Source organism: Penicillium roqueforti, assembly GCF_015533775.1.
Source record: "Penicillium roqueforti strain LCP96 04111 chromosome Unknown scaffold_06, whole genome shotgun sequence".
NCBI lineage: Eukaryota > Fungi > Ascomycota > Eurotiomycetes > Eurotiales > Aspergillaceae > Penicillium > Penicillium roqueforti.
In genome coordinates, this window is record NW_024067570.1 from 372,225 (window position 1) to 397,371 (window position 25,147).

Sequence of the window (25,147 nt, forward strand, 5' to 3'; positions counted from 1 at the left end):
TCTATGCGATTCCTATATTTTTTACTAGAAGTATATTCATTAAGATCCGACTGCACCCTTACAGAGTGCGCTCAATGAGCTCCATATCGTAGTCCTCCTTCAGGGTCTTGATAAGAGGAGCACAGATGTCCCAAGTCACGGGAGCGAGAACACCCTATAATGAAGTGAGTATAGAGAATCTCGAGAGCAAAGGGGATACGGATAAACATACGGTCTTGCTGATAGTACCATCGAGAACCTGCTTAACAGCAACACCGCAAGGAATACCAACGGTGCGGGCCATAGCGGAGGTCTCGGCGGTACCGTACTCGCACAGGGTGGAGGTACGGGTCTCCTTGGAGCCGTCCTTGTTCTCGATCTCGAACTTGTGCTGGAGCATGACAAGGTCACGCTCGCCGGGACCGTACTGCATCTTCTGCTCGAGGGTAGCGCAGAGAGTGTCGAGGGCGTTTCCGCGGGGGATAGTCTGCTCATCGGAGAAGAGACCAATCCAGCGCAGGCCGGAAAGGAGACGATCGCGCTCGTCATTGTTAGGGAACTTAGTCTTGGATGCGATGGCCCACTGCAGATCCTTCTCGGAGGACGAGGTAGCGCCGAGAACCTCCTTAGTGGCCTCCTTCCATGAAGTGGCCTTATCGAAGACGCTGTTAGGCGCATCGCTGAGGAAACCGATGTCGACAAGGACCTTGATCATCTCGGGGAAGCCCTGGTAGCGAAGGGTACCGCGGATAACGGTCTGGGCCTCGGGGATACCGTAGCGCTCGCGGAAGGGAGTCTAGAAAGATTAGTTGACTGAAACCAAAGCGTTTGAATGCATAAATATCATACAGAATCGCGGTTAGGGTAGCCGACGAAGGCGAATCCGGGGTAGATGAAGAAGGGCTTAGCGGTAGCCATCAGATCGGGCCCGTCGATGGACACGATCTCACCATCTGTATTGTGCATTAATACTCGGTTCCTGTTAGAGTGAATAGAGCACGTACCTTTGTAGATCTTGGCGGCGTTACGGAGGGCAAGAAGCACACCGCGGCTGAGCTAGTTAGTCATTTGTTCAAGCAAAAACTCAGCATTGGACCGTTGCTAACCTAGACCACGAGAACTTGAAACAGCCATTCGTCAGTTACTTATCAAATTGGTGGGAATAGGGCTTTTGCTAACCTTGTATCCCAAGGGGTTGTTGGAGCATTCGGGGGCGGGCAAGCTGTTGCTTGTTAGCTACATCCGCTATACAACATGGGACTGGTCGAACGAACCCTCCACAGAAGGAGACAAATGAGGTAACCTTGCCGCCGGCAGCGTGGACCTCGTGAATAGTCTTGACAGCGTCTATTTCTTATCAGCGTCGGTCTGTTTGAATCCATGGCATAGACACTTACAGAGGTGATCGAGACCAGGGTCGAGACCGATCTCGTTCATGACTGTGATACCAGCCTCGCGACACTGCTCATCCAACTCCATCATCGCAGGGGAAACATAGGATGTCGTGACCACGTTGGTCTATTGTAGTGAATTAGCACGGTGCCCGCTTCCTCTCCTCTAGAGAATAGTTACCTTAGTGCGGATAGCAGACTTGATGACGGTAGCGTGGAAAGTGTACGGGATAAGCGAAATCACAACATCGGCCTGGTTCAGGGCAGCGTCGAGAGCGGCATCGTCGTTGACATCAAGGGAGATGGCCTTGGCGTTCTTGAAGCCAGAGGCGAGGGCCTGGGCACTCTCGAGGGTACGACAGGCTGTTACCGCATTGTCAGCGATATTCAATGCAATATGCGTTCGTGTGGATTCAATTGGACGTACCGACAGTGACCTCGACGCCAGCCTTGCTGAGAACATCAACAGTGGGCTTGGTGACTATGAGAAATCAGAAATTAGCAAATGTATGCCTCTACAAACTCGATGCGGGGCAGCATCGCGCATTTAGGTCTGGGAGATCTGGAAGAGAGGCGCGGGGCGTACCGAAGCCTGAACCCAAAAGGAGGGCCTTGGAACCGGCGATTTGCTTAACCATTTTGAATTAATTGGTATGATAGATGATGTTCGGATGGTTCAACTGGAGGTTCTTCTCTGTGGGACCGGTATACGGTGACTCAACATCACGTGAACCGGTATCGGCGCGGGGTGGGCATCAAAAGGGTTTTACCGCCTGCTGCTTGTGGCTAAATGTTTTCAATCAGAAGGACATCCTTGTATTGTGATCTATAGCACGGAGTAATAGAAGGAGAGATGGATAAGAAAGATAATCCATGATTCGTGGAAGAAAAAAAGCCGCAGAAGCAAGCCCCTATGCTCATACATCAAATGTGGGCATCCATGTACGGATCTGGCGTATAGGAAGTCGAGGATTAGGAAGTAAATGATATTTTATTTACCGAAGACCAATGTAGTGTACGGCGATGCATAGATATATGCTGATACCAAGTCAGGCGTGCCCAACAGAAACTCCGCAAAAAGCAAGACGCCAGTGATGCTGAAGCTGAACAAAAGCAAGTAGACACAGGGTATATAAACAGACAAATCACTAAATGTCTTTGACCTTTCCCCCTTGACGCCACAGCATCGCGTCTAGTCCTTCATCACTTGGTTTTGCTTCACCGGCAAAGTTCCCCTCCGCATTGGGGTCCTGCCGGGACTTGGAAATCCGCCTCTGCCATCCAAGCATCACGGGGAGGAAGTGCCACAGGTCAAACTCTGGCCACATGACATTGAGGAACACAATCTCCGTATTCTCGTGGGTCTGCCAGAGCATAAAGTCGCTCAGGCGTTCGACACCCGAAGTGCGGATCAGGATATCCAGGGGTGGAGTACCCTTGGTCAACATGTGGTCGTTCAAAGTCTGACGTGTGATGGTTTCGGGGGAGATATAGACCGGGCTATCTGCCCCAGTCGCAAGTGAGCCGCCCTTGGGGTCTTGCTGATTTCCGAGGTGGAGGGTTGTGGAAGACGAGCAGGAAGACATCGATCCGTAGACTCGGTCGAGGTGGTCGTGTTGAACCGATGCGTCATCATCCTGCCCCGAAGAGCCCGACGTAGACTCAGAATCACTGTGTGATTCATGTGTTGTCGAGCCGTGTGTCTGGGCGCGGATATTATGTGCGATATGAGATTCCGAGAAGGGATTTCGGGAAGCGGCAGCCGTGGAGTGACCGTGTTGGATCGGCGTGGAATAATCCTCGACCGTCTCGCGGATAGCTGAGGCGATCTCGTCGCGGGAGGTATAGGGGAAGCAGATATTCAGGACGCGGTCTCCGTTGCGGCTGGTCATGTCGACGGCTTTGTTGACAGCCTCCAAGACGTCGGGTTTGAGCATGTCAAGACGGCCGAGGACGCGAACCTTTGCTCCGTATCGATCGAGCAGGTCTCCGTGCTGAGCCATCTGTGACAGCTTCACCTTGGCCATTTCCATGAGCGCATCCACCTCGAATTTCGAGCGTTTGAAGTTTTCAATGCTAAACGCATAGATTGTGACTACCTTCACTCCGCTCTTATAGCAGACTTCGAGGATCTATCAGTCGTTAGATTCGGCCACAAGACGGGTGATGCCGTGTAACGCCGAGCTGCCAAAATGTAGCACTCACTCTTGCAAGAGCTTCAAACCCCAGATTATGTCCCTCCACTGTCTCAATTCCATGTGATCGGGCGAATCGCCTGTTTCCATCCATGACAAAGGCCACATGCTGGGGGATAGGGCCCTGTTGGAGTGCGCCGATCAGCAGTTCCTTGAGGCTTGTGATGGCGTACTCGGCAGGCGGAGAGGCGAGGAACCAATTCCGGAGGCGTGACATATGCAATGAGCCCGGCATGATGGATATGTGAAAAGAAGATAAGACCCCTAAACTCCGCAGAAAAAAACAAGAAGTTGGGGTAGAAACTGGAGAGCAGAAGATAAAAGGTGCACGGTTAGCGGCTGGCCGGATTTGGCTTTGTACTACGAAACGCGACGTGGTCAGTTATGATGAAAGTCTTTGCCGGCACTTTCTCGAACAATTTCAGGCGTCGTAATTAAATTCGTAGGCTGCACCATTTTCATGTGCGATTTTAGATCCTATGGGCTTATTTCTGCTCCTGCGCCTCACCTAGCCCAGTGGAAGTGGCGAGGCGAAAATGAATCGGTCAACATCAGCTCTGGGCAACAGCTAACATCTTCGTAATTGGTTGACACACTCGGATGGTGCGTATAGTCTTAAAGTATGATATATTACGGTTCTATCTGTCTGATTTCTAGTAGTTATTTATCTGCCAATACGAATATCTTAATGCATTGGCTGATCTGAGGTTTCAGTCTTCATCTATAAAACAAGTATTACTTACGCGATATTTTACTCATCTCTATCGGGGATGAGTGATCAGGTGGCGCCAAGCTAGAAATCGAGCTTTCTGCTGTCGTCGATCGAGCAAATACGTCGCATAGTGTGCAGTCCAATCGTGTAAAGGATGATGCCTCCTTCTAGACATCTGCTAATTATGATACCAAAGGCTTCCGATTTTAGCAGATCTGCACTACATATAGCATTCATAATAAAAAAAAAAACAAGGGATATCGTGTATGGTTATATAAGAGTAAATACGTACACAGATTTGCGCCGAACACCACACCATGGTTGATGGTCGACATGATAAATGATTAAATGGCCAAGGCAGTACACGTCTCAAAGATCTTTTCGGGACTCATCACCGCTGGATGGTGTTCCAGGGCCTGAGCTGGCCATATCCCAGCTTCCATCTTCGCTTCGACGCCGACGACGTTCTCCGCGCTCCCTCATGGCATCACGGATCCGTGAACTGACATCCTCGAGCGGGTCTTTCGGGGTGAGAGTGCTGAGAGGCTTCAGCCCGTGCCGAGACCCAGGTCGGGCGCTAGCAGATCGGCTGCGGCTACGATTACGACTAGGAGGTCGTGTGGAGAAGAAGCCAATGTTGGCCAGGTTGTGGAAGGATTCGTTGCGGGGGAGGGGCTCTGACGAGGGCATTTTCTCGCCATGTTCTGGCACGCTGGTTCTTCTGATCGCCGGCAGTCCGTTGTCCGCCTTGGTATCGGTGTCGCTCGCATCTCGGAATGGATCTGTGACAATCCGAGCGGCATCAAAGTCGGGGAATAGCTCAGGTCCCATGGTATTGATCGCGTCTGTCACTTGCTGAGCCAGTGCAACGCGTCTCGCTCGAAGTTTCACCAGCGTGTTGGCCGACGATGGGTTCAGAGATAGAACAAGTGGGCGAAGTGATTTGATGATATCCATGCCCACTTCACCGATCCGAAGAGCCGCAAACGTGACTGTGGGGAAGAGTACCATGCCGATCACCACTATCGACCAAAGTGGCACCCAATCTGGAACAAGTCCATTGACTCGGTTCCAGTATGTCCAATAAGTGAGGGCAGCAGTGTAAAAGGCATAGAGCGCCGGAGCAAATGCAAGGGCAATAAGAAGCTTCCATGTGGCCATGACATCTCGGCCTTGAAGTTTCACTGTAGAAGCAGCCAGTGCTTCCCTGGACTTCTTTGCAGAAATGTACTTAGTCGCGATGAAAACCGGGGTAAAGAGCAGGAAACCGGGGAGCGTCCCGATTGTCAAGAGCGCTAATTTGCCTAGGCGATAAATCAACGTGGCCACCACCTGCAAAATGGTGAACTTGGCGTAGGCCACTTGATGATCCCGGATTCCAAGAAGATGAAGCTGTTTGTTATATCCTACAATAGACTTGCGTAAAGCGACAATCCGGGGATCGTCTTTGAAGTGGGCGTAACCTTTCACAAGACGGCGGTTCAGCTCCACAACCATAGGAAGAGGAAGATTTTTTCCTTTGGTGTTGTACAGACGACGGGCAGCTTGGATGACCTTTGAATTGTTAGCGGAAGCAAATCCCCTAAGATATAAAGAAACTTACCATAAGAGTATCATAATCGGGACTAATGACAGTGACCGAGACAAGACTTCCGTAGATGATTTCCAGTAAAGCGCCGACAGACTCCCGTCGTTCACCTTGCTTGAACTGTTCCACCAACTCCGAGGGGATCTCAATTGGATTACCAAACTCAATGACGGCCCTGGAACGGAACTTGTGGGCATGGAAATAGTTCATGCCACAAGGCACGATCTTCAGACCACAGTCCGGGTTTTCAGCCAGGGTGCCTAGAGCCATCAGGGCGACACCAGCTGTATCATGTCAGTAAATCTGCTGTACCTCTTGAATACGAAGAGCTTACCTTTCAAGGGAAGCAGTGTAGTGCGATCATGGCTTCCACCTTCCGGGAAGATACCGACACAGCCGCCTGCGCCTAGCCTTTTGAATACTGCCTGGTAGACTGCGGTCTGATCTACATGCGGAGCAACCTTGAACTTGGTACCCTTGAAATCTGGATCCTGCGCGGATGCATCGCCAGTGAAATTCCCATCACGGTCAATGTCTTGCCGTCCAGTAAGCTGGGTCAGCGCATCCTTGCTGGTGAAAGCCTTCTTGAGTATCAATTCCTCTGGTCCCTTGATCTCGGCGATCGCAGTACTGTATGATGTTCCGTTGATGGTGGGTAGGGCAATGGTTCCGTCCTTTTGGAAGCCTTTCCCTTCAAAGTTGGTTCCCACACCTCGTAGCAGAGTTGGCTGGTTGACCGGGTCGGGAAGATAGATGGTGCCGGTCCCGGGTTTCAAGTTGTCCATAGCACGTGCCACAGGCAGTGTTCCAACTGCTCTCGCCAGAAACCCGATAAATTTCCGTTTGAAAGACTTTTCTGCGATAAGCCATGAGATCCGACGGTGCGCTTCGCTGCGAATGACGCGCATCAATACCAAAGAATCCACGAACTGGGCGAACATCCATTAGTATCTTGTGTGTATGACCGGAAGCGAGCGGCATACCTGGTTCGCATGGGGAGCTGCCACCAGAATGATGGGGCCGCGGCGGGGGATCTTCCATGAACCTCTAGGGTGGACTTCGCGGAAGAAGAGGTCGATGAGCACGGAGAATGACCATAGGACCAAGTCATACATCCACCCAACGAGGGGTGGGATGTACTGGCCCTTTTCTCCCATTGTGCCGTAGAAGCCCGATGGGCAATTTTTCGGAGGAAAGAAGACTCGAGGGTCGTTGAGGGATCGTCAAAGAATCGTGAAAGAATCGGGAAAGGGTTATGATCTCGACATGAAGTCCCTAGCGAAGAGATTAATATGAGTACGGCTAACCGGAAGAGCTTGCCCAGGTGGGGATCCACCTACTTGGCTATTTCGAGCCTCAGATCAGCACGAACTATCCAATATATCCGATAGACAGGGTATTAGAACATGAAATCAAGGGAGAAGCGCAAGAAGAGGGGAAAAGCTGAAATGCGAAACTGAAAGGTTTGAGTCTTAGCGCGCGCTTTGACTCGGACGCTTCTAGAACGTGACATGCTGGAACAAGGCAAGTTCAATGCTACGATTGAACTTCAACTTTGAACTCATTATTCTCTTGTTCCCTCTGTGTAAATTCCAAATATTACATGATACATGAGTTGATATGATCAGTCACACTAAGAAAAGCTCTTGACTATGTTGTACATGGTTAGCCCCTTCTAGGTGAGCACAGGCCTGATCTTGCATCATTTGCGACAAGATAAGATCCCCAGTATGAGATCATTCCGACTTTCCAACAAACACCCCAACACATTTATGCAGAGTGTTGGGTGGATCAAAGCGTCAGGATACTGTATTCCAGGTTTTTGGATGAGATCGACCTGGATGCTATAGCCAAGCGTATTGCGAAGCATTAAGCTCAACACGGTGGAGACGATGTGTTCTATATAGACAGTGGAATACTCCGTAGGAAGTAGTATACTATACAACAATGACTCTTTTCTTTTACTTCTCTTCTTCTCTTTCGTCTTTAACCTTTAGGGAAAGCCGAACTTTCCTATAAATACCGTGTACAGGGTCTTCCTGGCTTTTACTAACTTGACCGGCATCTTGTTAATTCTCGTCAAATATTGCATATCCAAAAGCTATGCCAGCTTCACTAATATTGAAACTTGAGCCCACATACATCAGAGAGTCTCCAGGGTGTTTTGAGACATTGATATTTTGCTTAGCCGACTAGCATTATGCTGACTTAGAGACGGATCAGGTTCCGCGGGAGACAACTTAGCTACATTCATTGACTCGTCGCGCCAATTGCGGGGTCGAGATTTTCATTGCCACAACTACTGCGAAGCTGGAAAACATTTTCACAATTGTGTATTTGAGAGTGGAAGAAAAAAGTGATCGGTTTCCCCGTACAACGTGCAACGCCGAAGTTTGCCCTTCAGCTTTATCTCCCCGCCTGCGCTTGCCCCGCCTTTCCACTTCCACTTCCCTCAATTTGATATTGTAAGTCTGCACTTCATTTGAAACCCTCTGAAAGGGTGGCTTTTTGATCTTGTCTTCGGGGAAATCTACAGATCTTGCTTTGATCCCTCCCCGCAATATCCACACCTTACACCTTCGAAGGTCGGCATTCAACCCGACCACCATTTCTCCCGAGTGTTGGGCTGATTAAAAACAGTGTCACATGCGACTGGAATGATTCTAAATCATGGCTCTCAAGTATGCATCTACCTCCATAGCTGTTTCTCCCCGGGGCCGGCCAGGACCAGACCCATGTAACTTGAAGCTTCTATACTGACTGCCTAGTTGGGTAATGCTTGATGATCAGGGCTTCGTCCGTCTTCCCAACGAGCGTTTGATCTACTCTTCCCCTCCTCGTACTAGTGTCTCTTTGACTCCACCGTCCGGATATAAAGACACAGAGAAACTTTCAGTCCAAAGCAGCGCTGGCTGCATCCACCTCACCAATCAAAGAGTCAGTATTCATCCGTGTCCATGCCCCCGACCAATTTAACCCTCGTCAGGTTGTCTACCTTCCCGTATCCAGAAGCGATGACTTTCAGTCCTTCTCGTCACCCCTGTTGAATGTCCGTGACTCACATGTATCTGCACCATTCTTTGGACCCAATGTATGGACAGCTCTGGTACAACCAGTATCTGGGGGTGGCATTTCACCGTCTCTGCCTGCCGTTCAGTTGAAAGTGACATTCAAGGAGGGCGGAGCCTTTGATTTCCATACCAACTTCGAACGGATTAAGGAACGACTCGAGCAGGCTGTTGAGAACACAGGCGAAAGCACTCGGGGCCGACAAAACGTGGATCTCTCAGCAGTTCATCTAGAAGAGCTGCCTGCATATGAAGCTCCCCCTACTCCTAGCCATGCTAGACCCAGTGAGACACCAGAAGAGTCAGAAAACAGACGAGCATCTGACACTAGCAACGAACCCATGGAACCGCCTCCATGCTATGAGGAGGTTCAGTCGCAGAGTGTAGCCCACGAGCTGGAGGAGAGGCTACGACGGGCCACCTGAGTTTTCGGGAATCTATTTCAATATGTCCTTCTATCACATATTTGAATTGGCTCCTTTCTATTCTCTATCTTATGTACATTATGTCCCCGTCAATTAGCAATTAGCGACACGAAAGCGGTGCTTCCGCACTTAGAAATGGAGAAACGAAGAGTTTATATGCTCGCCAACGTTGGGTCTCAACGAACAATAGTAGAATTATCCTGTACCTCCGAGATCCTTATATCCAGCAGGAATAACTCTAGTACTGACTTCCTCATAAACTGCACTTGTCACGTCCTGAATGGCGTTGGAGCCCATTGGCCAATCACGTGCGGCATAATTGGTGTCTCTCAGCGGCCGGGCCTTTCCGATTTTCCAGTCCGAAAGAAGCAGCTCTTGGGCAAAACCAACAACCTCCTTCAATTACAACCCCCTTCCGCTTTTCCACCCCCACACAAGACCTCCGGTCATCATTCAATTGATCTCTGTCGCAATGGGTCTCTCCGAATTTTTCTCTGACGTCGTCTCCTCCTTCGGTTTCACCGAGGCCCAGGCTGAGGCTCCCGCCCAAGACACCGAAACCGAGACCACCCAGGAAGAGCCCACCGAGAAGGAAGAGTCCGCTTCCGCCTCGAGCGAGTCCACCGAGGAGGCCGACACCGAAGAGGAGCCTTCCGAGGAGGCTGAGGAGGGTGAGGCCGAGGAGGAAGAAGAGGAAGAAGAGGAGGAAGAAGATGAAGAGCCCGAGGACATCAAGCCCAAGCTCGAGGATGGTGAGTGACCTTGTTCTTTTCCTGACTTTTACTATTCTTATTCGCATTTTATTCTCGTCTCTGTCATGCGATCGTTGGACATAGGCTATTGTTCGTACCAATTGGTCTTATGTGTCAGGATCCGCGCGTGGTTGATAAAACCACCAATGGCATTGCAAAGAGGAATTCCACCGGCTATCTCGATCAGAGACTAACTATCACTCTCAGAGTGCGCCCACTCCGCCGTCTGCGCTCCCTACAAGCACCACTACGACGAGTGCGTTGAGCGCGTCACCCGCCAGGAGGAGGATGAGGACTACAAGGGCCCCAAGGAGGACTGCGTCGAGGAGTGTAAGTGCAATTGACATCAACGATGGATTCAGAAAAACCATGCAATTACCTTCCATCGAGTCCGGATTGTGCAACTAACAAAACCCAGTCTTCCACCTCACTCACTGCGTCACTGCCTGCGCTGCTCCTAAGCTCTGGAAGGAGCTGAAGTAAACGACTCTTCCATTGAGTCTTGATTTCGGCGTTCCATCCAACCCTTGCATCGATCCGGCCCTCGAATAACCTTCGCTCTCCACCGCATTGATACCGGGGAAACTCTTGGACCGAAACGCCGGAAGAAAAACCAATCCCTTTTTTATGATGGCTGCCAAGGCGGACTGATAGCCTGGTAGCTTGCCGCCTTGGATTGAGAACGCAGGATCGATCTAGAAACGTGAAATCATGTTTTTGGTCGTTCCTTGCGTGTATGTGTTCGCATATGTATTGTGTTTTCAAGGCAGGGAGGAGGGCTCAGAGGAAGAAACAGAATAATAGATCATTCGCCCTCCTCTCTCAGCCTTGCGTGTACAGATAGCTGGTCTTCCGCCTGTTCAAACTGTGCTTTTGTTATTCTCTTGTTTTAAAACGAATCTCATCTGTCTAGATTGCATTGTGCTCTGGTAGACTAGGCTTAGCCATATCCGACTATAGGATTCATATAACTCGGCTCGTTATTGTCGTGGTCAGATTATCTACAAGTATGCTTAATTCGCTAAGACTGATGTATCGACTCAAGTCCCTGTGGGTGGTCATAGATTCAAAATGTATTAAGGTAATATGGACGAGGTATAACTCGGGCTGACCAGGGACATCAAATAAAGACTCGTCAAGTGCATTATGGCACATCATAAATAAAAAGAGCAAAGCGTCAACAGCTCTTCCGAACTGAGATGGATGAGTCGCTCATCCCAAAAGAAATCTGATACACAAATTCTCTCATGTCTTGATCAGAGTATCAGTATCCACGGCAGAATCATCAGACCTAACCCTCTTAACATCATCAACGGTCCCAGACACCTCCGCGACAGTCTGCATCTCAACACCGCGATCAACTTCCCACCTTCGACGATGAACCTCCCTCCCGAAAAGCCCAATCGTCAACGGAAACGGCGCAGCCAAAACAGCAACCACAGCCGCAAACACCAACGCATTCCGCATATTATACGGCGGCGCAGCCCCAGCCCCAGCCTTCAACGCATCCTGAATAAGAATAAAGCACGCACCAAGCAACTGCCCGCCCGTCCAGCAGATGGTACTCCCAATCTCGGACGACAGCGGATAAGTAATCTCCGCCAGGTATTCTAGCGCAATCGGCAGCATAGCGAACGACGCCGCGCCTAGCAGCGCCATAACCACATATGAAGGCGGGATTCCCGCCGCGCTGCCCGGCGCGAAAATAAGCCCGATATACGTGGCTGCCACTATAGGCACTAGCACCCGGATACTGCCCAGGTAGTGTTTGTACCGGTCTGTTATCGGCGACATGATTGCCGACGTGACGAGTCCCACCACGATCAGGATCGCTCCCGCGATGCCGGCTTCTGTCTCGGAGAACCCGTGCGGACTGAGGATCTGGTTCAGCAGTGAGGAGACGCTGTTGAAGAAGCCCACGTATACGGCGAATGGGATGAAGATCTGCCAGAATTCCCGCGTGGTGATTAGTTTGCGCACTGCGGCGCCTAGGGGCGTGTGCGGCTTTGCGGCGGATGCGCTTGCTGGTGTTGGTGGTGAGGCGGGGAGGAAGAATGATGGGATTGATGCGACGGTGGACTGTTGGGTTTACATGGTGAGCGAGAGCGAGAATGAATCAATGGGTGGGTAGGTTTAGGTTTTTGGGATGGGGTTTCACGTACGATGATCGTGATGTACAGGACCATATTGGGAATATCGGAGGGTTTCGACGCCCATTCTGAGTCGATTAACTGGCCGAGGGCTGCGCCGAGTGGGTTCGCTAGACTGGCAACGGCTGTTGCGCTCGTGCGGCCTTGATCTGAGAACCAGAGCTCGCTGTATCGGGTTGGTGCGCAGAGGCAGAAGGGCTGCGCGAACCCTATTATGATCTGGCCGAGCATCGCGAGCCCGAAGATGCCGCCGTTGGCTCTAGTGCCGGCATATCTGAGCCAGTTGCCGACTAGCAGGAGTGCGGCGGTGGTGACTATAGCTGGTTTGGGGCTGCTTTTGTTCAGGATCCAGATGACGATGCTGGGAGTATAGTTAGTGAATGTGGGATACTTGGAGCGGATATTTTTGTTTTCTTTTGCTGTTTCAAAACAGGCGATTCATGTCTACTTACGGGCTAACAGCGCAGAAGGCGAAGAGGTAGCCAGTGCTCATCCAGTTAATAGCGCTCTCCGAGACATCGAAGTACTCCGCGGCCGTTGTCGAGATGGACGAGAATGTTAACCACTGTTTACGAGCGTCAGCGACATGCGAAATCGATATATGGATCGATCACGAGGGCGCGCATACATCCCAACTGACGACAATATTCAGCAATACCAGTTGGGCTAAGCCCCAGAAGCGTCGCTTATAGACCTTGTAGGTAGGTCGAGAGCCCTGCTCGGTATCTGAAGAGCCAAAATTCGACATGTCCACAGCGAAGTGTGACAGACCAAATTCATTCTGTGTGGGCCTCTATGAGAAAGAGAAACAAAGCGGCCTCTCCCATCCTTTTAGTCTCTTGGCTTTTTCAATGTGACTCTGGGGGATCCGAGGTACACGCAACCGGGTACTTGGCGGTACCTGAGCAGCCCTACTATGACGCTGCATTACGCAAGTACTATCAAGTACTACTGGAGATACACAGCGGGGTTGATCGTCGAACCAAGTGAGGTCGGCTTATCTTAGTTTCCAACTAATATAGTCGTCGGATATAGCACAGTGGGTGCACAGTAGGTCTAGTAGAATGTATCTGTACAATATAGTGGATTTCTCTAAACGAATCACCTCTGAAGACAAAGAAAGTGGAATGACCAACCTTGGATCTCGTATACGTATTCAGGGGTATTGACTCCATACATCTAAATCTATGAATCTGAACCTTGAATCTGTAAATCTATGATATCTACGCCGTACGTGTAGAATACAAATCGAACATCTTACACAGTAAATTGCCGTGGCTGAACCCTAAGGTGATGCCGATCGTATATTTTCTCCTTTGCTCCCCGCCATCTTTTAATATTAGCTACTCCGTGCCTTCGCTAAATACAGATCCCTCTCCACTCTTCCCCTAACCCATAGTGACCCCTACTACATTTCTCTCCGATCGCAAACTCCAGGGCCTCATGATGCCCGACGCCTGTTCCTGAATTTCTCTTACGAATTCCAATTGGAGGGACCCTGGCCATTGAACGACCATGAATTCAAGTATGCGCTCCAGCCAGTCCTCCTACGGGGACTCGCGGTATCCATCGAATATGAGCATAAACGCCTCCGATGCTCCAGGTCCGGTGCCGCCGCTTGGAAAGACACTAGTGGACGGGTATCGAGATACTCTAGACCCCCAACATGAGGACCGGTCGCGGTACAACCCTGTGAGTAGCGACACAACACACCAACCCGGACTCTAGCTGACCATGGTTCCTTTGTTTTTGGTAGCTCAATCCGGATCACCCGCGAAGCTCGGCTCTCCTTAATGCCAACGACCCCGTGGCGATGTACATGTTGACCGAGACCGCGATAGGAGATAGCACGAATTACGAAGTCCTGTCCTTGGAAGAGGTGGAAGAGCTGAAGAAGGAAATGACACTACTTTCCATTCGCATCCAGGGCACGAAGCGGAAACTGACGGTCGAAACAAAACTGCGTGACGCGGCGCAGTCTCTCGGTAGGCTCTACAGCCCGCCCAGTCCACGGAGCAGCGGCGAATACAATACCAATGGTGGTTCGAACTCGAACCGGATGAGCCGGGGCATATTTGGTCGCAGTGGGGCTTCTGAGGCCCTCGAAAAGAGCGACTCTGAACTCGCGGTCAGCCAGAGACGATGTGAGGAGTTGGCGCAGGAACTCTGGAGGTTGGAGAAGAGGTCTCAGACGATCTGCCAGCGCTTGCTGGAGCACACTGCGGGTGTCTTGCAGATGACACACAAGGGTCTGAAGAAGGGCCGTAAGAGCCCTGCTCCGAGCACTTCGGATAGCACCTATGACAAATTCGACGATCGCAGTCTCTACCGGACAACTGAGAATTTGGATAACTTTGGCTTGAACGGAAAGACCGAGACCAACGCGGCCGGCGTAATGAATACCGAGGCCATGCAGGCTACAGAACGACGATTGGAGGAACTTAGCGCGCGCATGCATGACATGATGATACAGTTCAACCCCGGTGAATCCATTGACCCTCCCCCGCAGCTGTCAGAGGATGGAGGGCCTGTCAATCCCACAGCAACGGTCGACGCTCACTTGGACTATATCAAGAATAACATGGATAATATCGTCTTGCACAGGGGAGACGTTCCTGCTCCCGTGGCTTCTCGCGATATTGTACCTGAAGTCGAGTACGCTTGGAAGCACCAACTCACCGAAATCAACAATCGAGTGCAAACCATTGTTGATCGGTTTGGTTTGACTCGTTCGCCCACCTTGCCTCCACTCCCTGATGCGTCTCACGGCGAGGGGCTGGAAGAACAACTCTCATACCTTCAAGCTGGTGTAGATGGCCTGGAAAGTCGAGTGGATGGAGTACTTGAGCAGAAGAGTATTCTAACCACGCAAATCCAGCAGCAACGCGAGCTCAATTCCAAGTCGGATGCCGAACGCGATGCCCAGATCGGAGAACTGACGGAACAGTTGACCCAAGTTCGCAAAGAGCTCGAAGTATCCGAACGTGAAAACAACGCCAACCGCGATGAGCTGGCTCTTGTCATGGCGCAGCTCAACGAAATGCGCCACAGTGGCTCTTCTCAGGAAGAAGCCAAGGCGACTCTGGTTCAGGCCGAGGGCGAAGTCGCGCGCTTGCAAAGCGTCATTACCTCGTTGCACAGCGAAGCTGATGCCAGGACTAACGAAGTTAGCGATGCTCGGGATGCCCAAGATCAAGCAGAGGCCGAGATTAAGCGCCTAGAACAATATATCGACGAAGTGCAGAGAGACAATGATACTAAAGCCGAGGAACTCAGTGATTCCCGCGACCGCGCTGAAGGTGAGGTCAAGCGTCTCCAGGCCGTCATTGCGTCGTTGGAGATTGATACCGACGCTAAGAGCCAAGAGGCCAGAGAGGCCCGCGACCGTGCGGAAGACGAAGTCAAGCGTCTAGAGGTCGTCCTTTCATCATTGCAAAATGATAACGACACTAAGACTGAAGAGGCCAGAGAGGCCCGTGACCATGCGGAAGACGAAGTCAAGCGTCTAGAGGTCATCATTGCGTCGTTGCAGAATGATAATGCCACTAAGAGTGAAGAAGCAAGAGAAGCTAGAGAGGCTTGCAACCACGCGGAAGACGAAGTCAAGCGTCTAGAGGCGGTCATCTCATCATTGCAAAATGATCTCGACGCTAAGACCGAAGAAGCCAGAGAGGCCCACGCCCATGCGGAAGATGAATCCAAGCGTCTACATATCATCATTGGGTCTCTGCAAGACGAGCACGGTGCTAAAGGCGAGGACGTCAAGGAAGCCCGGGACCGCGCGGAGAACGAGGTTCAACGCCTACAGAGCGTCATTGAAACGCTGCAGAACGATAGCGATTCCAGATCAGAGGAGGTCAGGGGTGCCCGTGACCGTGCAGAGCAAGAGGTGGCTCAACTCGAAACCGCAATCCAACAGATCCGGATTCAATCTGATGCCCGCATTAAGGAAGCAGATGATCAGCGCGCGCAGTCCGACCAGAACGTCACTCGCCTGCAGAATGAGTTGACTGAACTTGAAGGCGAGATTGTGCGGGTCACAACTGAACTGACAATGGCCAAGGCAGAGCTGGATGGTGCCTATGGTAGCCGAGCCGAGCGCGCGGCAGAGGTGGCTTCCAACCCTAATGTCCAAAGGGAGAACGATGCTCTGGTTACCCGAAATATCGAGCTCACCGAAGAACTGGCCTCTCTGAAGAGCCACCGCGGAGGTGCCGATCTTCAGCAGCGGGCGGATAACCTTGAAAGAGAACTTCGCGAGATTATCGATGACTACGAAGCCATGACAAAAGCCAGCATCGAGTTTGAGAAGGAACGCGAACGCTTCGAAATTTTCATTGACACTCTCCGGGATCGTTGCGAGCAACTCGAGACACAACTGGCGGAAGAACGTATCAGCTGGATGAACTTGAGTAGTCCCACATCTGTTGGCCGCGATGGCGCTTCTGAGACGACATCTACCATGGTGCTCAAAAATGAGTTCAAGAAGATGATGCGTGACACACGCAACGAGAACATGAAGATACTGAGGGTGAGTTGTCTTTGTGCCTTTCTCTCTTTTCTAACTAACACCTCCTAGGCCGAACAAGAAGAGCGTCGCAGACTTGAAGGGTTGCTGCGAGCCCTAAGAAAGGAGCACGCCCAGGTGACTGGCAAGCCAATTCCCAGCCCAGGTGGCACTCCATTATGATCATGACATTCAACGTTTTCGGGTTTAGAGCGCATATTCATTTGAGAGTGTACATATAGATTGTTTTGTTTTGTATAATATTTTTTGGCTTGATCTCGGCAGGCACGATGAGGGTTTTCAGGGAAATCACATACTCTTCTTTGGGTATTCCCATCTATTACTCTTTCCCAGTATATTTTTATCTTGACCAGGCTTCGCTCCTTTGCCTTCAAGATGATGGCCCGAGGAAGAATCGATCAGTCTAGTAACCCTCATTCACAGTTTATTTCAGCATCACAGAGCCTCCGACGTGGAAAGCACCCTCGCGATTCCGACTCCACTTCGCCATACGATAACCTAGACTCATTTGAGTCCACCCTAAGCGATGAACGATCTATATACAATGCGATCAGAGTCACCACGCCAAATAATTCCAGCCCTCGTTTCTACGCGTCTCTCCTGCAAGAGAACCCCGTTCACGAGCAAGGCCTAGCGGTAAACATGGCCAGATTCGTTCCTTCAGATTCACAGGATGATCATACTCCGATGACTGTGCCAGCCAGTCAAGGAAGACGACAGAGAATGGCAAGGAAGCTTGGGAATCACACCAAGCTTTTATCTGACCAGTACTGGCAAGCCACACACCGGTCGAGACCTCCTTTGAGTGGAAATACATCGGTACCAGACCGCCGTCCGTCTTTACATCGCAAGGCTGTTTCCCTCGGTGATGCTAGTATCCGTAGGCCTAAATGGCCTGGGAACTTGGGACCTGCAGTAACGATTATCCAACCTCGATATCCACCGCCAGAAAGATCGCCTACACCCCCTGGCCTTCCCTCCTTCGGCACATCAGAAGCTATGAGCATCTCTGCGCGGTTCATGATCCCAGATAACAATGCACGGCTATCCGCAAATATGCAACGTGGAGGTTCTACTAGTGGTCAGCGTGGCACCTCGTATGGCGACACCCTAAGGAGATTCTTTGGCTTGCCATCTTCTGCGTCTCATGCTAGTTGGATTTCCGTTAATGGGATAGGAAGAGCCGAGGATGGTACGCTAGTACAGGGCCGGTTCCCTCATCGACAAAGTGGACATGGGATGAACATGGGTCGACCGCTGCAGGACCACCCTTTCCACCAACGCAATCTTTCCGTTGCCCACCGCGAAGCCACATATACAAGCTACGATCGTTATGGTGAAGGTGCACACACAAAGGATAGCTTTGGGAGAAACCCAAGCAGGCGTGCCCAGCCTCCCGCCAGGTCCTCTAGGCGACATTTTCCCTCTCCATCGAACCCGGTCCCTGCTGTAGTAAATCGCCCACCGCGGCCCAGAGCTAATAAATTTCTCAGCTTGTCGCGCAAGCTGGCTAGCTCAAACGGTCCTACAAATTCGGTGGAGTCTACTGCCCAAGGAACGAGGGCAACTGGCGACCACATCCCTCCTAGGCCATCGCAGTTGCAGTCGGTTTTCACGATGACTGTCTGCGGCGGCAGTGCAAATGAAGGCCGTCACACAAACATGCCCGTATGTCCGGATGTTCTGTCGTGGGTGAAAGCGCAGTCTTTCCTCTTCTGCTGCCCGGGCAGCCATGATGAGCCGGATGATTCGCTTGGAGCAACCAGCTCACGGGACACATATGTAACCGCGCAGAGCCAGGTATCGCCTGCTGGATCTCAGAACGAGGGCAGTGATGAGAATACTCATCTCCATGGCTTCCAGACATGGATCTCATCTTTGTACGGTGTCATGTTCCCGACCCCTATGACCCCTGCCGCTGTTTAGTCTTTCATTCGAAGTATATGCATCTCCATGACCCCTTGCAATAATACTGTGGTGCTAGTTTCTTTCTTTTGTGAATGCTCAGTGCATGAACGCACTTGCTGGATGGTCTATCATTAACTCGAACGTCCTGTACATATGTACCGAATTATACCTGGCACTCGAGACATTTCCCTTTCCGTTTAAGTGCTCACTTCTCGCCGCTTTTCTGATCGTAAAACGTCATGTATTTCGCGCCATTGCTCAGTAGGTCATAAACCGAAGACAAGCCATCAAGAGTGATCGGTATTACTAAACTTCTAAGGGTCCATAGCTATTTCATTTTAATCCTAGAAATTCTACGCTTCGCCCGTTCTTCTTAGCATTTCTGCCTTAAGTGATGCAATTTTCAAAGAGGTACATAAGTCTAGTCACTTGCTCCGAAAACAATGGTCTTCTCATTCCTCTGCATCTAAATTACTTGGCCAAATACAAAAAGACTGCATTATCTTAGTTAAATAGAGAATTTTTCGCCATATTATATAAATTGACCATTACACTCGCATTACCACGATGTTCCGTCAGGCTCGTCTGTTTCCAATAGAGTCTCGACTAGATCCATTTATCCATTGTTCGAGACCTCGTCTATTGAGGGGTATACCGACCGGCTCATTTAGGATGCCACTTTCATCAGAGGATCCGAAAATAAAGGAAGGGTCATAGGTCACGGACGACCATTCTAAGCTTTAGTTATTCTGATTGTCTTCAATTTAGGATTCGCCGGAGACTTCTCCAAAAGAACAAATGATAAATCAACAACATATTGTCTATCAATGCAAGTAGTCCTTATTCAAATAAAGGTAGGCAGCTCTTTGCTTTCCTCTTCTCGAAATGCGCTATAAAAATGATCTGGAAATAGTTTGGGCCAAAAATTCCAGAGAAGGGCCGATGCAGCAATTGTTGGGATAATGCACACCCAGTATATCCACAGCTTGTCCGAAACTCCCCAGCCCGACTCTGCGTCGTAGTGGAAGAATGACATACTGAACACTGCACAGAGGAATGTTGGTGGTAAGAATGTCGTAGTAATAAATGCGAGTGTCTTCATAGTAGCGCTGTCCGACCGTGTAGCACGGCTAATATCAACAGTGATACTTGTGTCATGCTGGGAGACAATATTGAATGCCAGCTGAATTTCGTTTTGGAGTCGTAGCTGATTTGATACAGACCGGTGCCGTATGCTGCCGATATAGCTCTGGAAGAATGCCAACCGCCGGGAGATCCGTTGATGGGATTTAGGTTGAGGTTCCACTTGCATGCTTTTTATATAAATTTCATGCTGTTGAACGAGATGCTCAATGTTCTGGACGGCCACATCTAGTGACTCGGTAACATGAATTGCATGCCGAGCGATGTCATGGAGTCGCCTGTAATTGGGCTTGGGCTTTTTGTCTGCAGGCCTTTGTTCTTTCTCGGCATCTCGAACATGATCTCGGATGCCCCATACTGAACCTTCTTGAAACCGAACAACCTGTTCTAATATATCGGGGTACATCCAAAATGGGTCATCAAGTTCTGTCAGATTCGGATCAAACAGTGGAGTCGAGAGGTTATCGGTTGGGTCGAATAGCAGAATGCCGGTCTGATGAGTCGACTCTAGCCATCGCGTAAAGAGCTTTATTTTAGACCAGTGATACTTCGCGTCCCTAGCAATATGCTTGACTTCGAAAAATGCCCAGGTGTCTAGTAGTGGTATCGGTAGAGTGTGAGCGCCCTTTATTATATCACAAGGACAAACATAAAGCAGACTTACTGAACCCAGCTCCCCCTACATGATCTGTATCTTCGCATCCAAAGTAGCCGTTTGCATTACCAAGATGCTCAGCCCACCAGAATTTGGGAATGCAAAATGCATCCATGAATACTTGATGAAACTGGCGAGAACTGCGGATATTCTTTGCGCTTGTCGTTCTGTTTATACTACTTTTAGTTTATTTTCTTATGGGGCCAACCAAATAAGCTGGACTCACATAATATATACTTTGGTATCTTCTGAAATCAATGAGGGTGGACGTGTCGGGTTGTCTGTTCGCAGATCTTCCAGACGGGCTTCACTTTTGCGCCAGCCATGTTCTATACTGTTAGTACTGTAACATAACAGAGTATTTGAGAAATATACCTTCATTCCACTGCCAGACGGATAAATCAGAGCTTGTTATACGAGAGTTCGGCATAGTAGTATTGTACTAAAGGGTGATTAAGCTCAGTGTATAAGAAGTATAAGAATGACCCAAGTTTAAGTCAAAAAATCCAGGGAGGCTGTTCCGCTTTGACGAGGCTGTGTTGAGCGCTAGAAAGCAAATCTTGCATAGGCGGAATCACATCGATCCACAAATTGTTGCCTGACTGAGTAACCAAGTCACAGTACTAAGATAGTGGCTTGAATCATCTTTTCATGACGTCACATTCGTTGAGATATGAATATGACAATTCATACGTCTATTTCCATTACGCTCCACGGTCAACAGGACTCACTAACTAACAGTTATCGTATTCGGTAAGCAAGCCGCCCACCCCAGAACACCTATAGGAAATACGATATATGGTATATAGAGGTAATTAACATATATGTGCGCATGCCAATATGCCGAGTGTTTCAGGGGAACGGTATAACCGAATGATATTCTGCTTTTGTTTAGCTGACGGGGTTCAGGGCGACGGGCACGCTACTGAACATCAGACGGACGTGACATTGTCGACTTTTGGATGCCACCGTTAGGGTGCACAGGTCACCCATTTTGACTGGTCCACCCAATGATGTTCCAACATAATCCAGCTGAGATCCGTGCGACGGTTGCGCGATGAGGTGGGGGACGCATATTATGGTAAGTGAATTTCGACCCCTACATACAGGTCTGACGTGGCATAAATCCATAGCCCATGACCTGGTGATGGAAGTGAGAATTCTCCCCATCTTTTTTCTTGGGGTCGGTGGCTTCTCGATAATATTGTGATCGGGTTCTGGAAAAAAAGGTTTTAACTGATAATCCAATGATTAAACATAACCAATCAACCGCTCTCTGACAAAGTCGTGGTTTCTTTACATAAATCACAGTGCATCTTGAAGAAAGTATTCAAGCGGATGGAAATCAACAGACGGGTACTATATCCTACAGTAACTACGTTAGGAGAAACACCCTATCCTTTGAGGCTAATCTCCATGGTGATAGTTCAATGTATATTCGCATTAAAAGCCTGCCTCATCTCAACTTTGGCGCATCTCCTCTCGCTTTTGTGCTGCTGTATTAAAGATATTATCATTAATACCCTCACACCTGAGTTGGTCGTTAGAGAGAAGTCGGAGACTGGGAATATTCACATTTCGAAGATTTGATCTAGGATTTCCTCTCTAGCAGTAGCTTCACCACAGCATCGTGCCCATTTCGGTCGCCCAGGAGAGCGGAGTTCGACCAGAATATATAGTTTGAGAATCGACGGCAGCATGGCTCTCAAGTAGTAGCTTCACCACTATATCGTGCCCATTCTCAGCTGCTAACAAGAGCGGGGTTTGGTTATATATATCTGCCAATCTTTGTTCTTGTGTGAGTCCGCATAATCGCAGATTCCTCGGATAATGATGCACGGGAAGTTGTTCATCAGCCCCGCTGCTTCCATTTCGATGTAAAGGAGATGGCCACCAAGATCTTTGTTAAGTTTATTTCGGAGAGCAGCATCTTTGATGACCTGGTTTCCTGATGCGATCAGACCGAAGTGCACAGACATATCTCTTGGTTTCCTCCGCACAATTTGTGTTTTATCGCAGAATCGGCAGCTCTCTTCCTCGTCCTCATCCACATCGTCAACATTCGAAGTATCATCGAGATCCAAGGGGCACCTACTTACATGTCTATAATCTACTTTGAATAATATATCCTGCAAATCAGACGGCAGGTACTTAGGTACAAGTCTCAGCCACCTCTCCCTCAATTCCTTTAAGTACTCCGGTATCTTAGAGCTAACCAAGTCGTGCTCCGTCTCTAACGCCGTCAGAGCCGTAAGCAGAGATATAGGCGGATTATTTAGCGACCCAGTCCGTTCGAAGCTACCGCCTTCTTTCGCTTTACCAAAGTCCTATTAGACCACGCTAGGAAATTGGCCTATAGGTATACTGACCACCATATCGCCTAGCTTACCTTAGGTAGGATACCGCCGTCGATACCTACCATTAGGCTAAATTTAATAGATAGAAAAGTCGAGATCATCTAGGTAGTAACGTTCGCTACCGAATTATTTCTAAACTAGCCTTTAGGAAGGCAGGCTATCATAACGTTATAGTTACTAACAGATCCAAGTGTATAAGTATTAGGCTCATTTCGCGGTTTCGGGAGCCCGACGTATCTTCGATCTAGTATAGCTATCGCCGCGGTCTACTCTTTTAGTAGAGTATATACCTACCCTATAGCGTATTCCTTATAAGTTCTGGGTTCGGTATCTATCTACGCAGTTATTGTAAGAGGACTGGACCAGGCCTTTAGGCTACCGAAGGTCAATATCGATATTAATCAGCTGTAGTCGGTTCTGGTCGATCATAGGGCTCTAGTTTATTTCAAAGTAGATAATAACGAGTTAAAGGTAAGCTAAAGCCCTATATACAGAGGGAGATTAGTGCTATTAAGCGAAAAGAAGGGGAGAATTCTCTCAAAATCCCACTTCCTTTACCGGGTCATAGGCTGAGTATATTCGGCCTTATAGGGCTTTGCCGCGTCAGACCTGTATGTGGCTCAGAATTCACGCTATAATCTATAGCCCCCATCCTGAGTCACTTAGGTATGCCTAACTGATGCCCGAATCCATACGAAACCTGCTACTTTCTCACCCCGTCTATCTCGATATACAGGATTAGATAAGCACCTAATAAGTAACGTAATTCACATGCGAGCCGCCACCACAAGCGACCCGCCATCTCCAAAACACATAGTAAACACCATATTTGACAACCTGTGTATCTCAACAACAATGTTATACCCTGATCTAATTATTCTTAGATAGCGATCGATAAGGATCTTAAGCTCAGCATCTTAATATTAAGGTAATCAAGCCTCTACTTTATTACGGTTTCGAAAATTACATTGCCTTGAGCTTGAAATATCTTGAAATATATATATCACGACCACAAAGTCATAAAACTTATCCAAACTTAGCAAAGCGGCTAGATATCACCTAAGAAGTATCAAGTTATAAGAAAGACCTCTTATAGACTCCCGTTGTTGAGATATCAGGTTGTATTTTATCACATTTACTATGTGTTTTGGAGATGGCGGGTCGCTTGTGGTGGCGGCTCGCATGTGAATTACGTTAGAAAGTCTGCTAACGAGTAGTTGATTAAATATTAGTATGTTAATGTCTATCAGATCCCCGTAGGGAATATAAGAACCAACAACCCAATAGGCCTAAGAGTATAGATCGTTTCCCTGGATATGGAGCACTAGGGTCCTTCTTAGTGGGGGTCCATCCAATACCCCATGCGTTCGGCCATGGGAGAGCTCTTCAATTGTGGTTATTTCCATTACAGCGAGCCATCCGTTTCCGCACCTCTTCTTTAGTCAGAATCTTCACTACATCCTTAGGGAAGAGATAACCATGACCAAATCAGACAGTTATAATAGCCACGGTGAATCTATTTTCTGCGATCAGCTTCGATCAGGGACAGCTCAGGCCACTAAGTTGGGACTAGGGCGGCAAAAGGAAGTTTCCAAACGAATCATAAAGAAAAAGGTGAATGCAGACATACAACAGTAGAGATTCGCTGGTGGTCACCCACCCAACTACTAACTTACCGGCGTGTGGCTTATACGCAGTCAATATGTAGTCGGGTGGGTGTCGCCCGGGCAAGAAGGGTGAGTGCACTATAAACAGGGTGAGAAGCTGGGTGAGATCAGGGTGAGATTCACCCCAGGTCGCGCGCGACGGGCGCACTGACCCCCTCAGGTGACGAGGACCGTGACATGATTGGGTTATAGGTTGACTCTGGAACACGTAGTCCCTTGGCATCTGCACACAGCCCCAAATGAGATATGGCTTGAGTCCAATTCGTTGTTGTGGCTTTAGTCGCCCTCTTCAACGACTGCTTTTCTTTTCTCAGGACCCACTTTCAAGGCACTAGCGCCAATTTTCATTTAACGGACATCAATATAATCCCCCCTGAATGTATTTCCCTGTAATTTACAGCGAAATTACGGACCATATGAGTGCATTCCAAGGCTGATCTTAGCATTTCTTTGCTTCGAGGGGATGGAGAAGACGGCTCCTGCCAATAGCATCTTTTCTCTTACCGCTCGCTGCTGCACATCGTGTACATCATGAGGCTGGGGGGGGGGGGGGGGGGGGGGGGGGGGGGGGGGGGGGGGGGGGGGGGGGGGGGGGGGGGGGGGGGGGGGGGGGGGGGGGGGGGGGGGAT

At 49.5% G+C, this 25,147-nt stretch overlaps 9 protein-coding genes across 9 annotated transcripts; 4 read left to right on the forward strand and 5 right to left on the reverse strand.

Moving 5' to 3' along the window:
- Window positions 1-58: 58 nt before the first annotated feature.
- lys9 (saccharopine dehydrogenase (NADP+, L-glutamate-forming)) lies at window positions 59-2,008 on the reverse strand (the record flags this gene model as incomplete). Its single annotated transcript, XM_039071280.1, has 11 exons — window positions 59-154; window positions 212-775; window positions 829-932; window positions 984-1,030; window positions 1,086-1,099; window positions 1,159-1,201; window positions 1,254-1,326; window positions 1,377-1,497; window positions 1,552-1,733; window positions 1,798-1,851; window positions 1,957-2,008. The coding sequence occupies 11 exons, from the start codon at window positions 2,006-2,008 to the stop codon at window positions 59-61; spliced, it is 1,350 nt and encodes a 449-aa protein (XP_038930330.1).
- Window positions 2,009-2,518: 510 nt separating this feature from the next.
- Window positions 2,519-3,800, reverse strand: LCP9604111_3668 (undecaprenyl diphosphate synthase family protein; the record flags this gene model as incomplete). The annotated part of the gene is made up of 2 exons (XM_039071281.1): window positions 2,519-3,502; window positions 3,576-3,800. The coding sequence occupies 2 exons, from the start codon at window positions 3,798-3,800 to the stop codon at window positions 2,519-2,521; spliced, it is 1,209 nt and encodes a 402-aa protein (XP_038930331.1).
- An 846-nt stretch (window positions 3,801-4,646) lies between these two features.
- Window positions 4,647-8,186, reverse strand: LCP9604111_3669 (putative glycerol-3-phosphate acyltransferase Sct1; the record flags this gene model as incomplete). The annotated part of the gene is made up of 7 exons (XM_039071282.1): window positions 4,647-5,831; window positions 5,881-6,149; window positions 6,200-6,794; window positions 6,849-6,922; window positions 6,979-7,140; window positions 7,206-7,209; window positions 8,169-8,186. The coding sequence occupies 7 exons, from the start codon at window positions 8,184-8,186 to the stop codon at window positions 4,647-4,649; spliced, it is 2,307 nt and encodes a 768-aa protein (XP_038930332.1).
- A 349-nt stretch (window positions 8,187-8,535) lies between these two features.
- LCP9604111_3670 (GRAM domain-containing protein) lies at window positions 8,536-9,358 on the forward strand (the record flags this gene model as incomplete). Its single annotated transcript, XM_039071284.1, has 3 exons — window positions 8,536-8,546; window positions 8,634-8,802; window positions 8,852-9,358. The coding sequence occupies 3 exons, from the start codon at window positions 8,536-8,538 to the stop codon at window positions 9,356-9,358; spliced, it is 687 nt and encodes a 228-aa protein (XP_038930333.1).
- Window positions 9,359-9,830: 472 nt separating this feature from the next.
- On the forward strand, window positions 9,831-10,593 carry LCP9604111_3671 (cytochrome b-c1 complex subunit 6 family protein; the record flags this gene model as incomplete). The annotated part of the gene is made up of 3 exons (XM_039071285.1): window positions 9,831-10,110; window positions 10,318-10,440; window positions 10,529-10,593. 3 exons carry the CDS (start codon window positions 9,831-9,833, stop codon window positions 10,591-10,593), a joined length of 468 nt encoding a protein of 155 aa, XP_038930334.1.
- Window positions 10,594-11,355: 762 nt separating this feature from the next.
- On the reverse strand, window positions 11,356-13,008 carry LCP9604111_3672 (putative cell surface receptor/MFS transporter (FLVCR); the record flags this gene model as incomplete). The annotated part of the gene is made up of 4 exons (XM_039071286.1): window positions 11,356-12,189; window positions 12,273-12,621; window positions 12,713-12,825; window positions 12,889-13,008. The coding sequence occupies 4 exons, from the start codon at window positions 13,006-13,008 to the stop codon at window positions 11,356-11,358; spliced, it is 1,416 nt and encodes a 471-aa protein (XP_038930335.1).
- A 767-nt stretch (window positions 13,009-13,775) lies between these two features.
- Window positions 13,776-16,950, forward strand: LCP9604111_3673 (involucrin repeat protein; the record flags this gene model as incomplete). The annotated part of the gene is made up of 3 exons (XM_039071287.1): window positions 13,776-13,952; window positions 14,017-16,791; window positions 16,840-16,950. 3 exons carry the CDS (start codon window positions 13,776-13,778, stop codon window positions 16,948-16,950), a joined length of 3,063 nt encoding a protein of 1,020 aa, XP_038930336.1.
- A 213-nt stretch (window positions 16,951-17,163) lies between these two features.
- Window positions 17,164-18,714, forward strand: LCP9604111_3674 (uncharacterized protein; the record flags this gene model as incomplete). Its single annotated transcript, XM_039071288.1, has 1 exon — window positions 17,164-18,714. The coding sequence occupies one exon, from the start codon at window positions 17,164-17,166 to the stop codon at window positions 18,712-18,714; it is 1,551 nt and encodes a 516-aa protein (XP_038930337.1).
- Window positions 18,715-19,540: 826 nt separating this feature from the next.
- On the reverse strand, window positions 19,541-20,924 carry LCP9604111_3675 (uncharacterized protein; the record flags this gene model as incomplete). Its single annotated transcript, XM_039071289.1, has 4 exons — window positions 19,541-20,433; window positions 20,504-20,661; window positions 20,721-20,823; window positions 20,870-20,924. The coding sequence occupies 4 exons, from the start codon at window positions 20,922-20,924 to the stop codon at window positions 19,541-19,543; spliced, it is 1,209 nt and encodes a 402-aa protein (XP_038930338.1).
- Window positions 20,925-25,147: the final 4,223 nt, after the last annotated feature.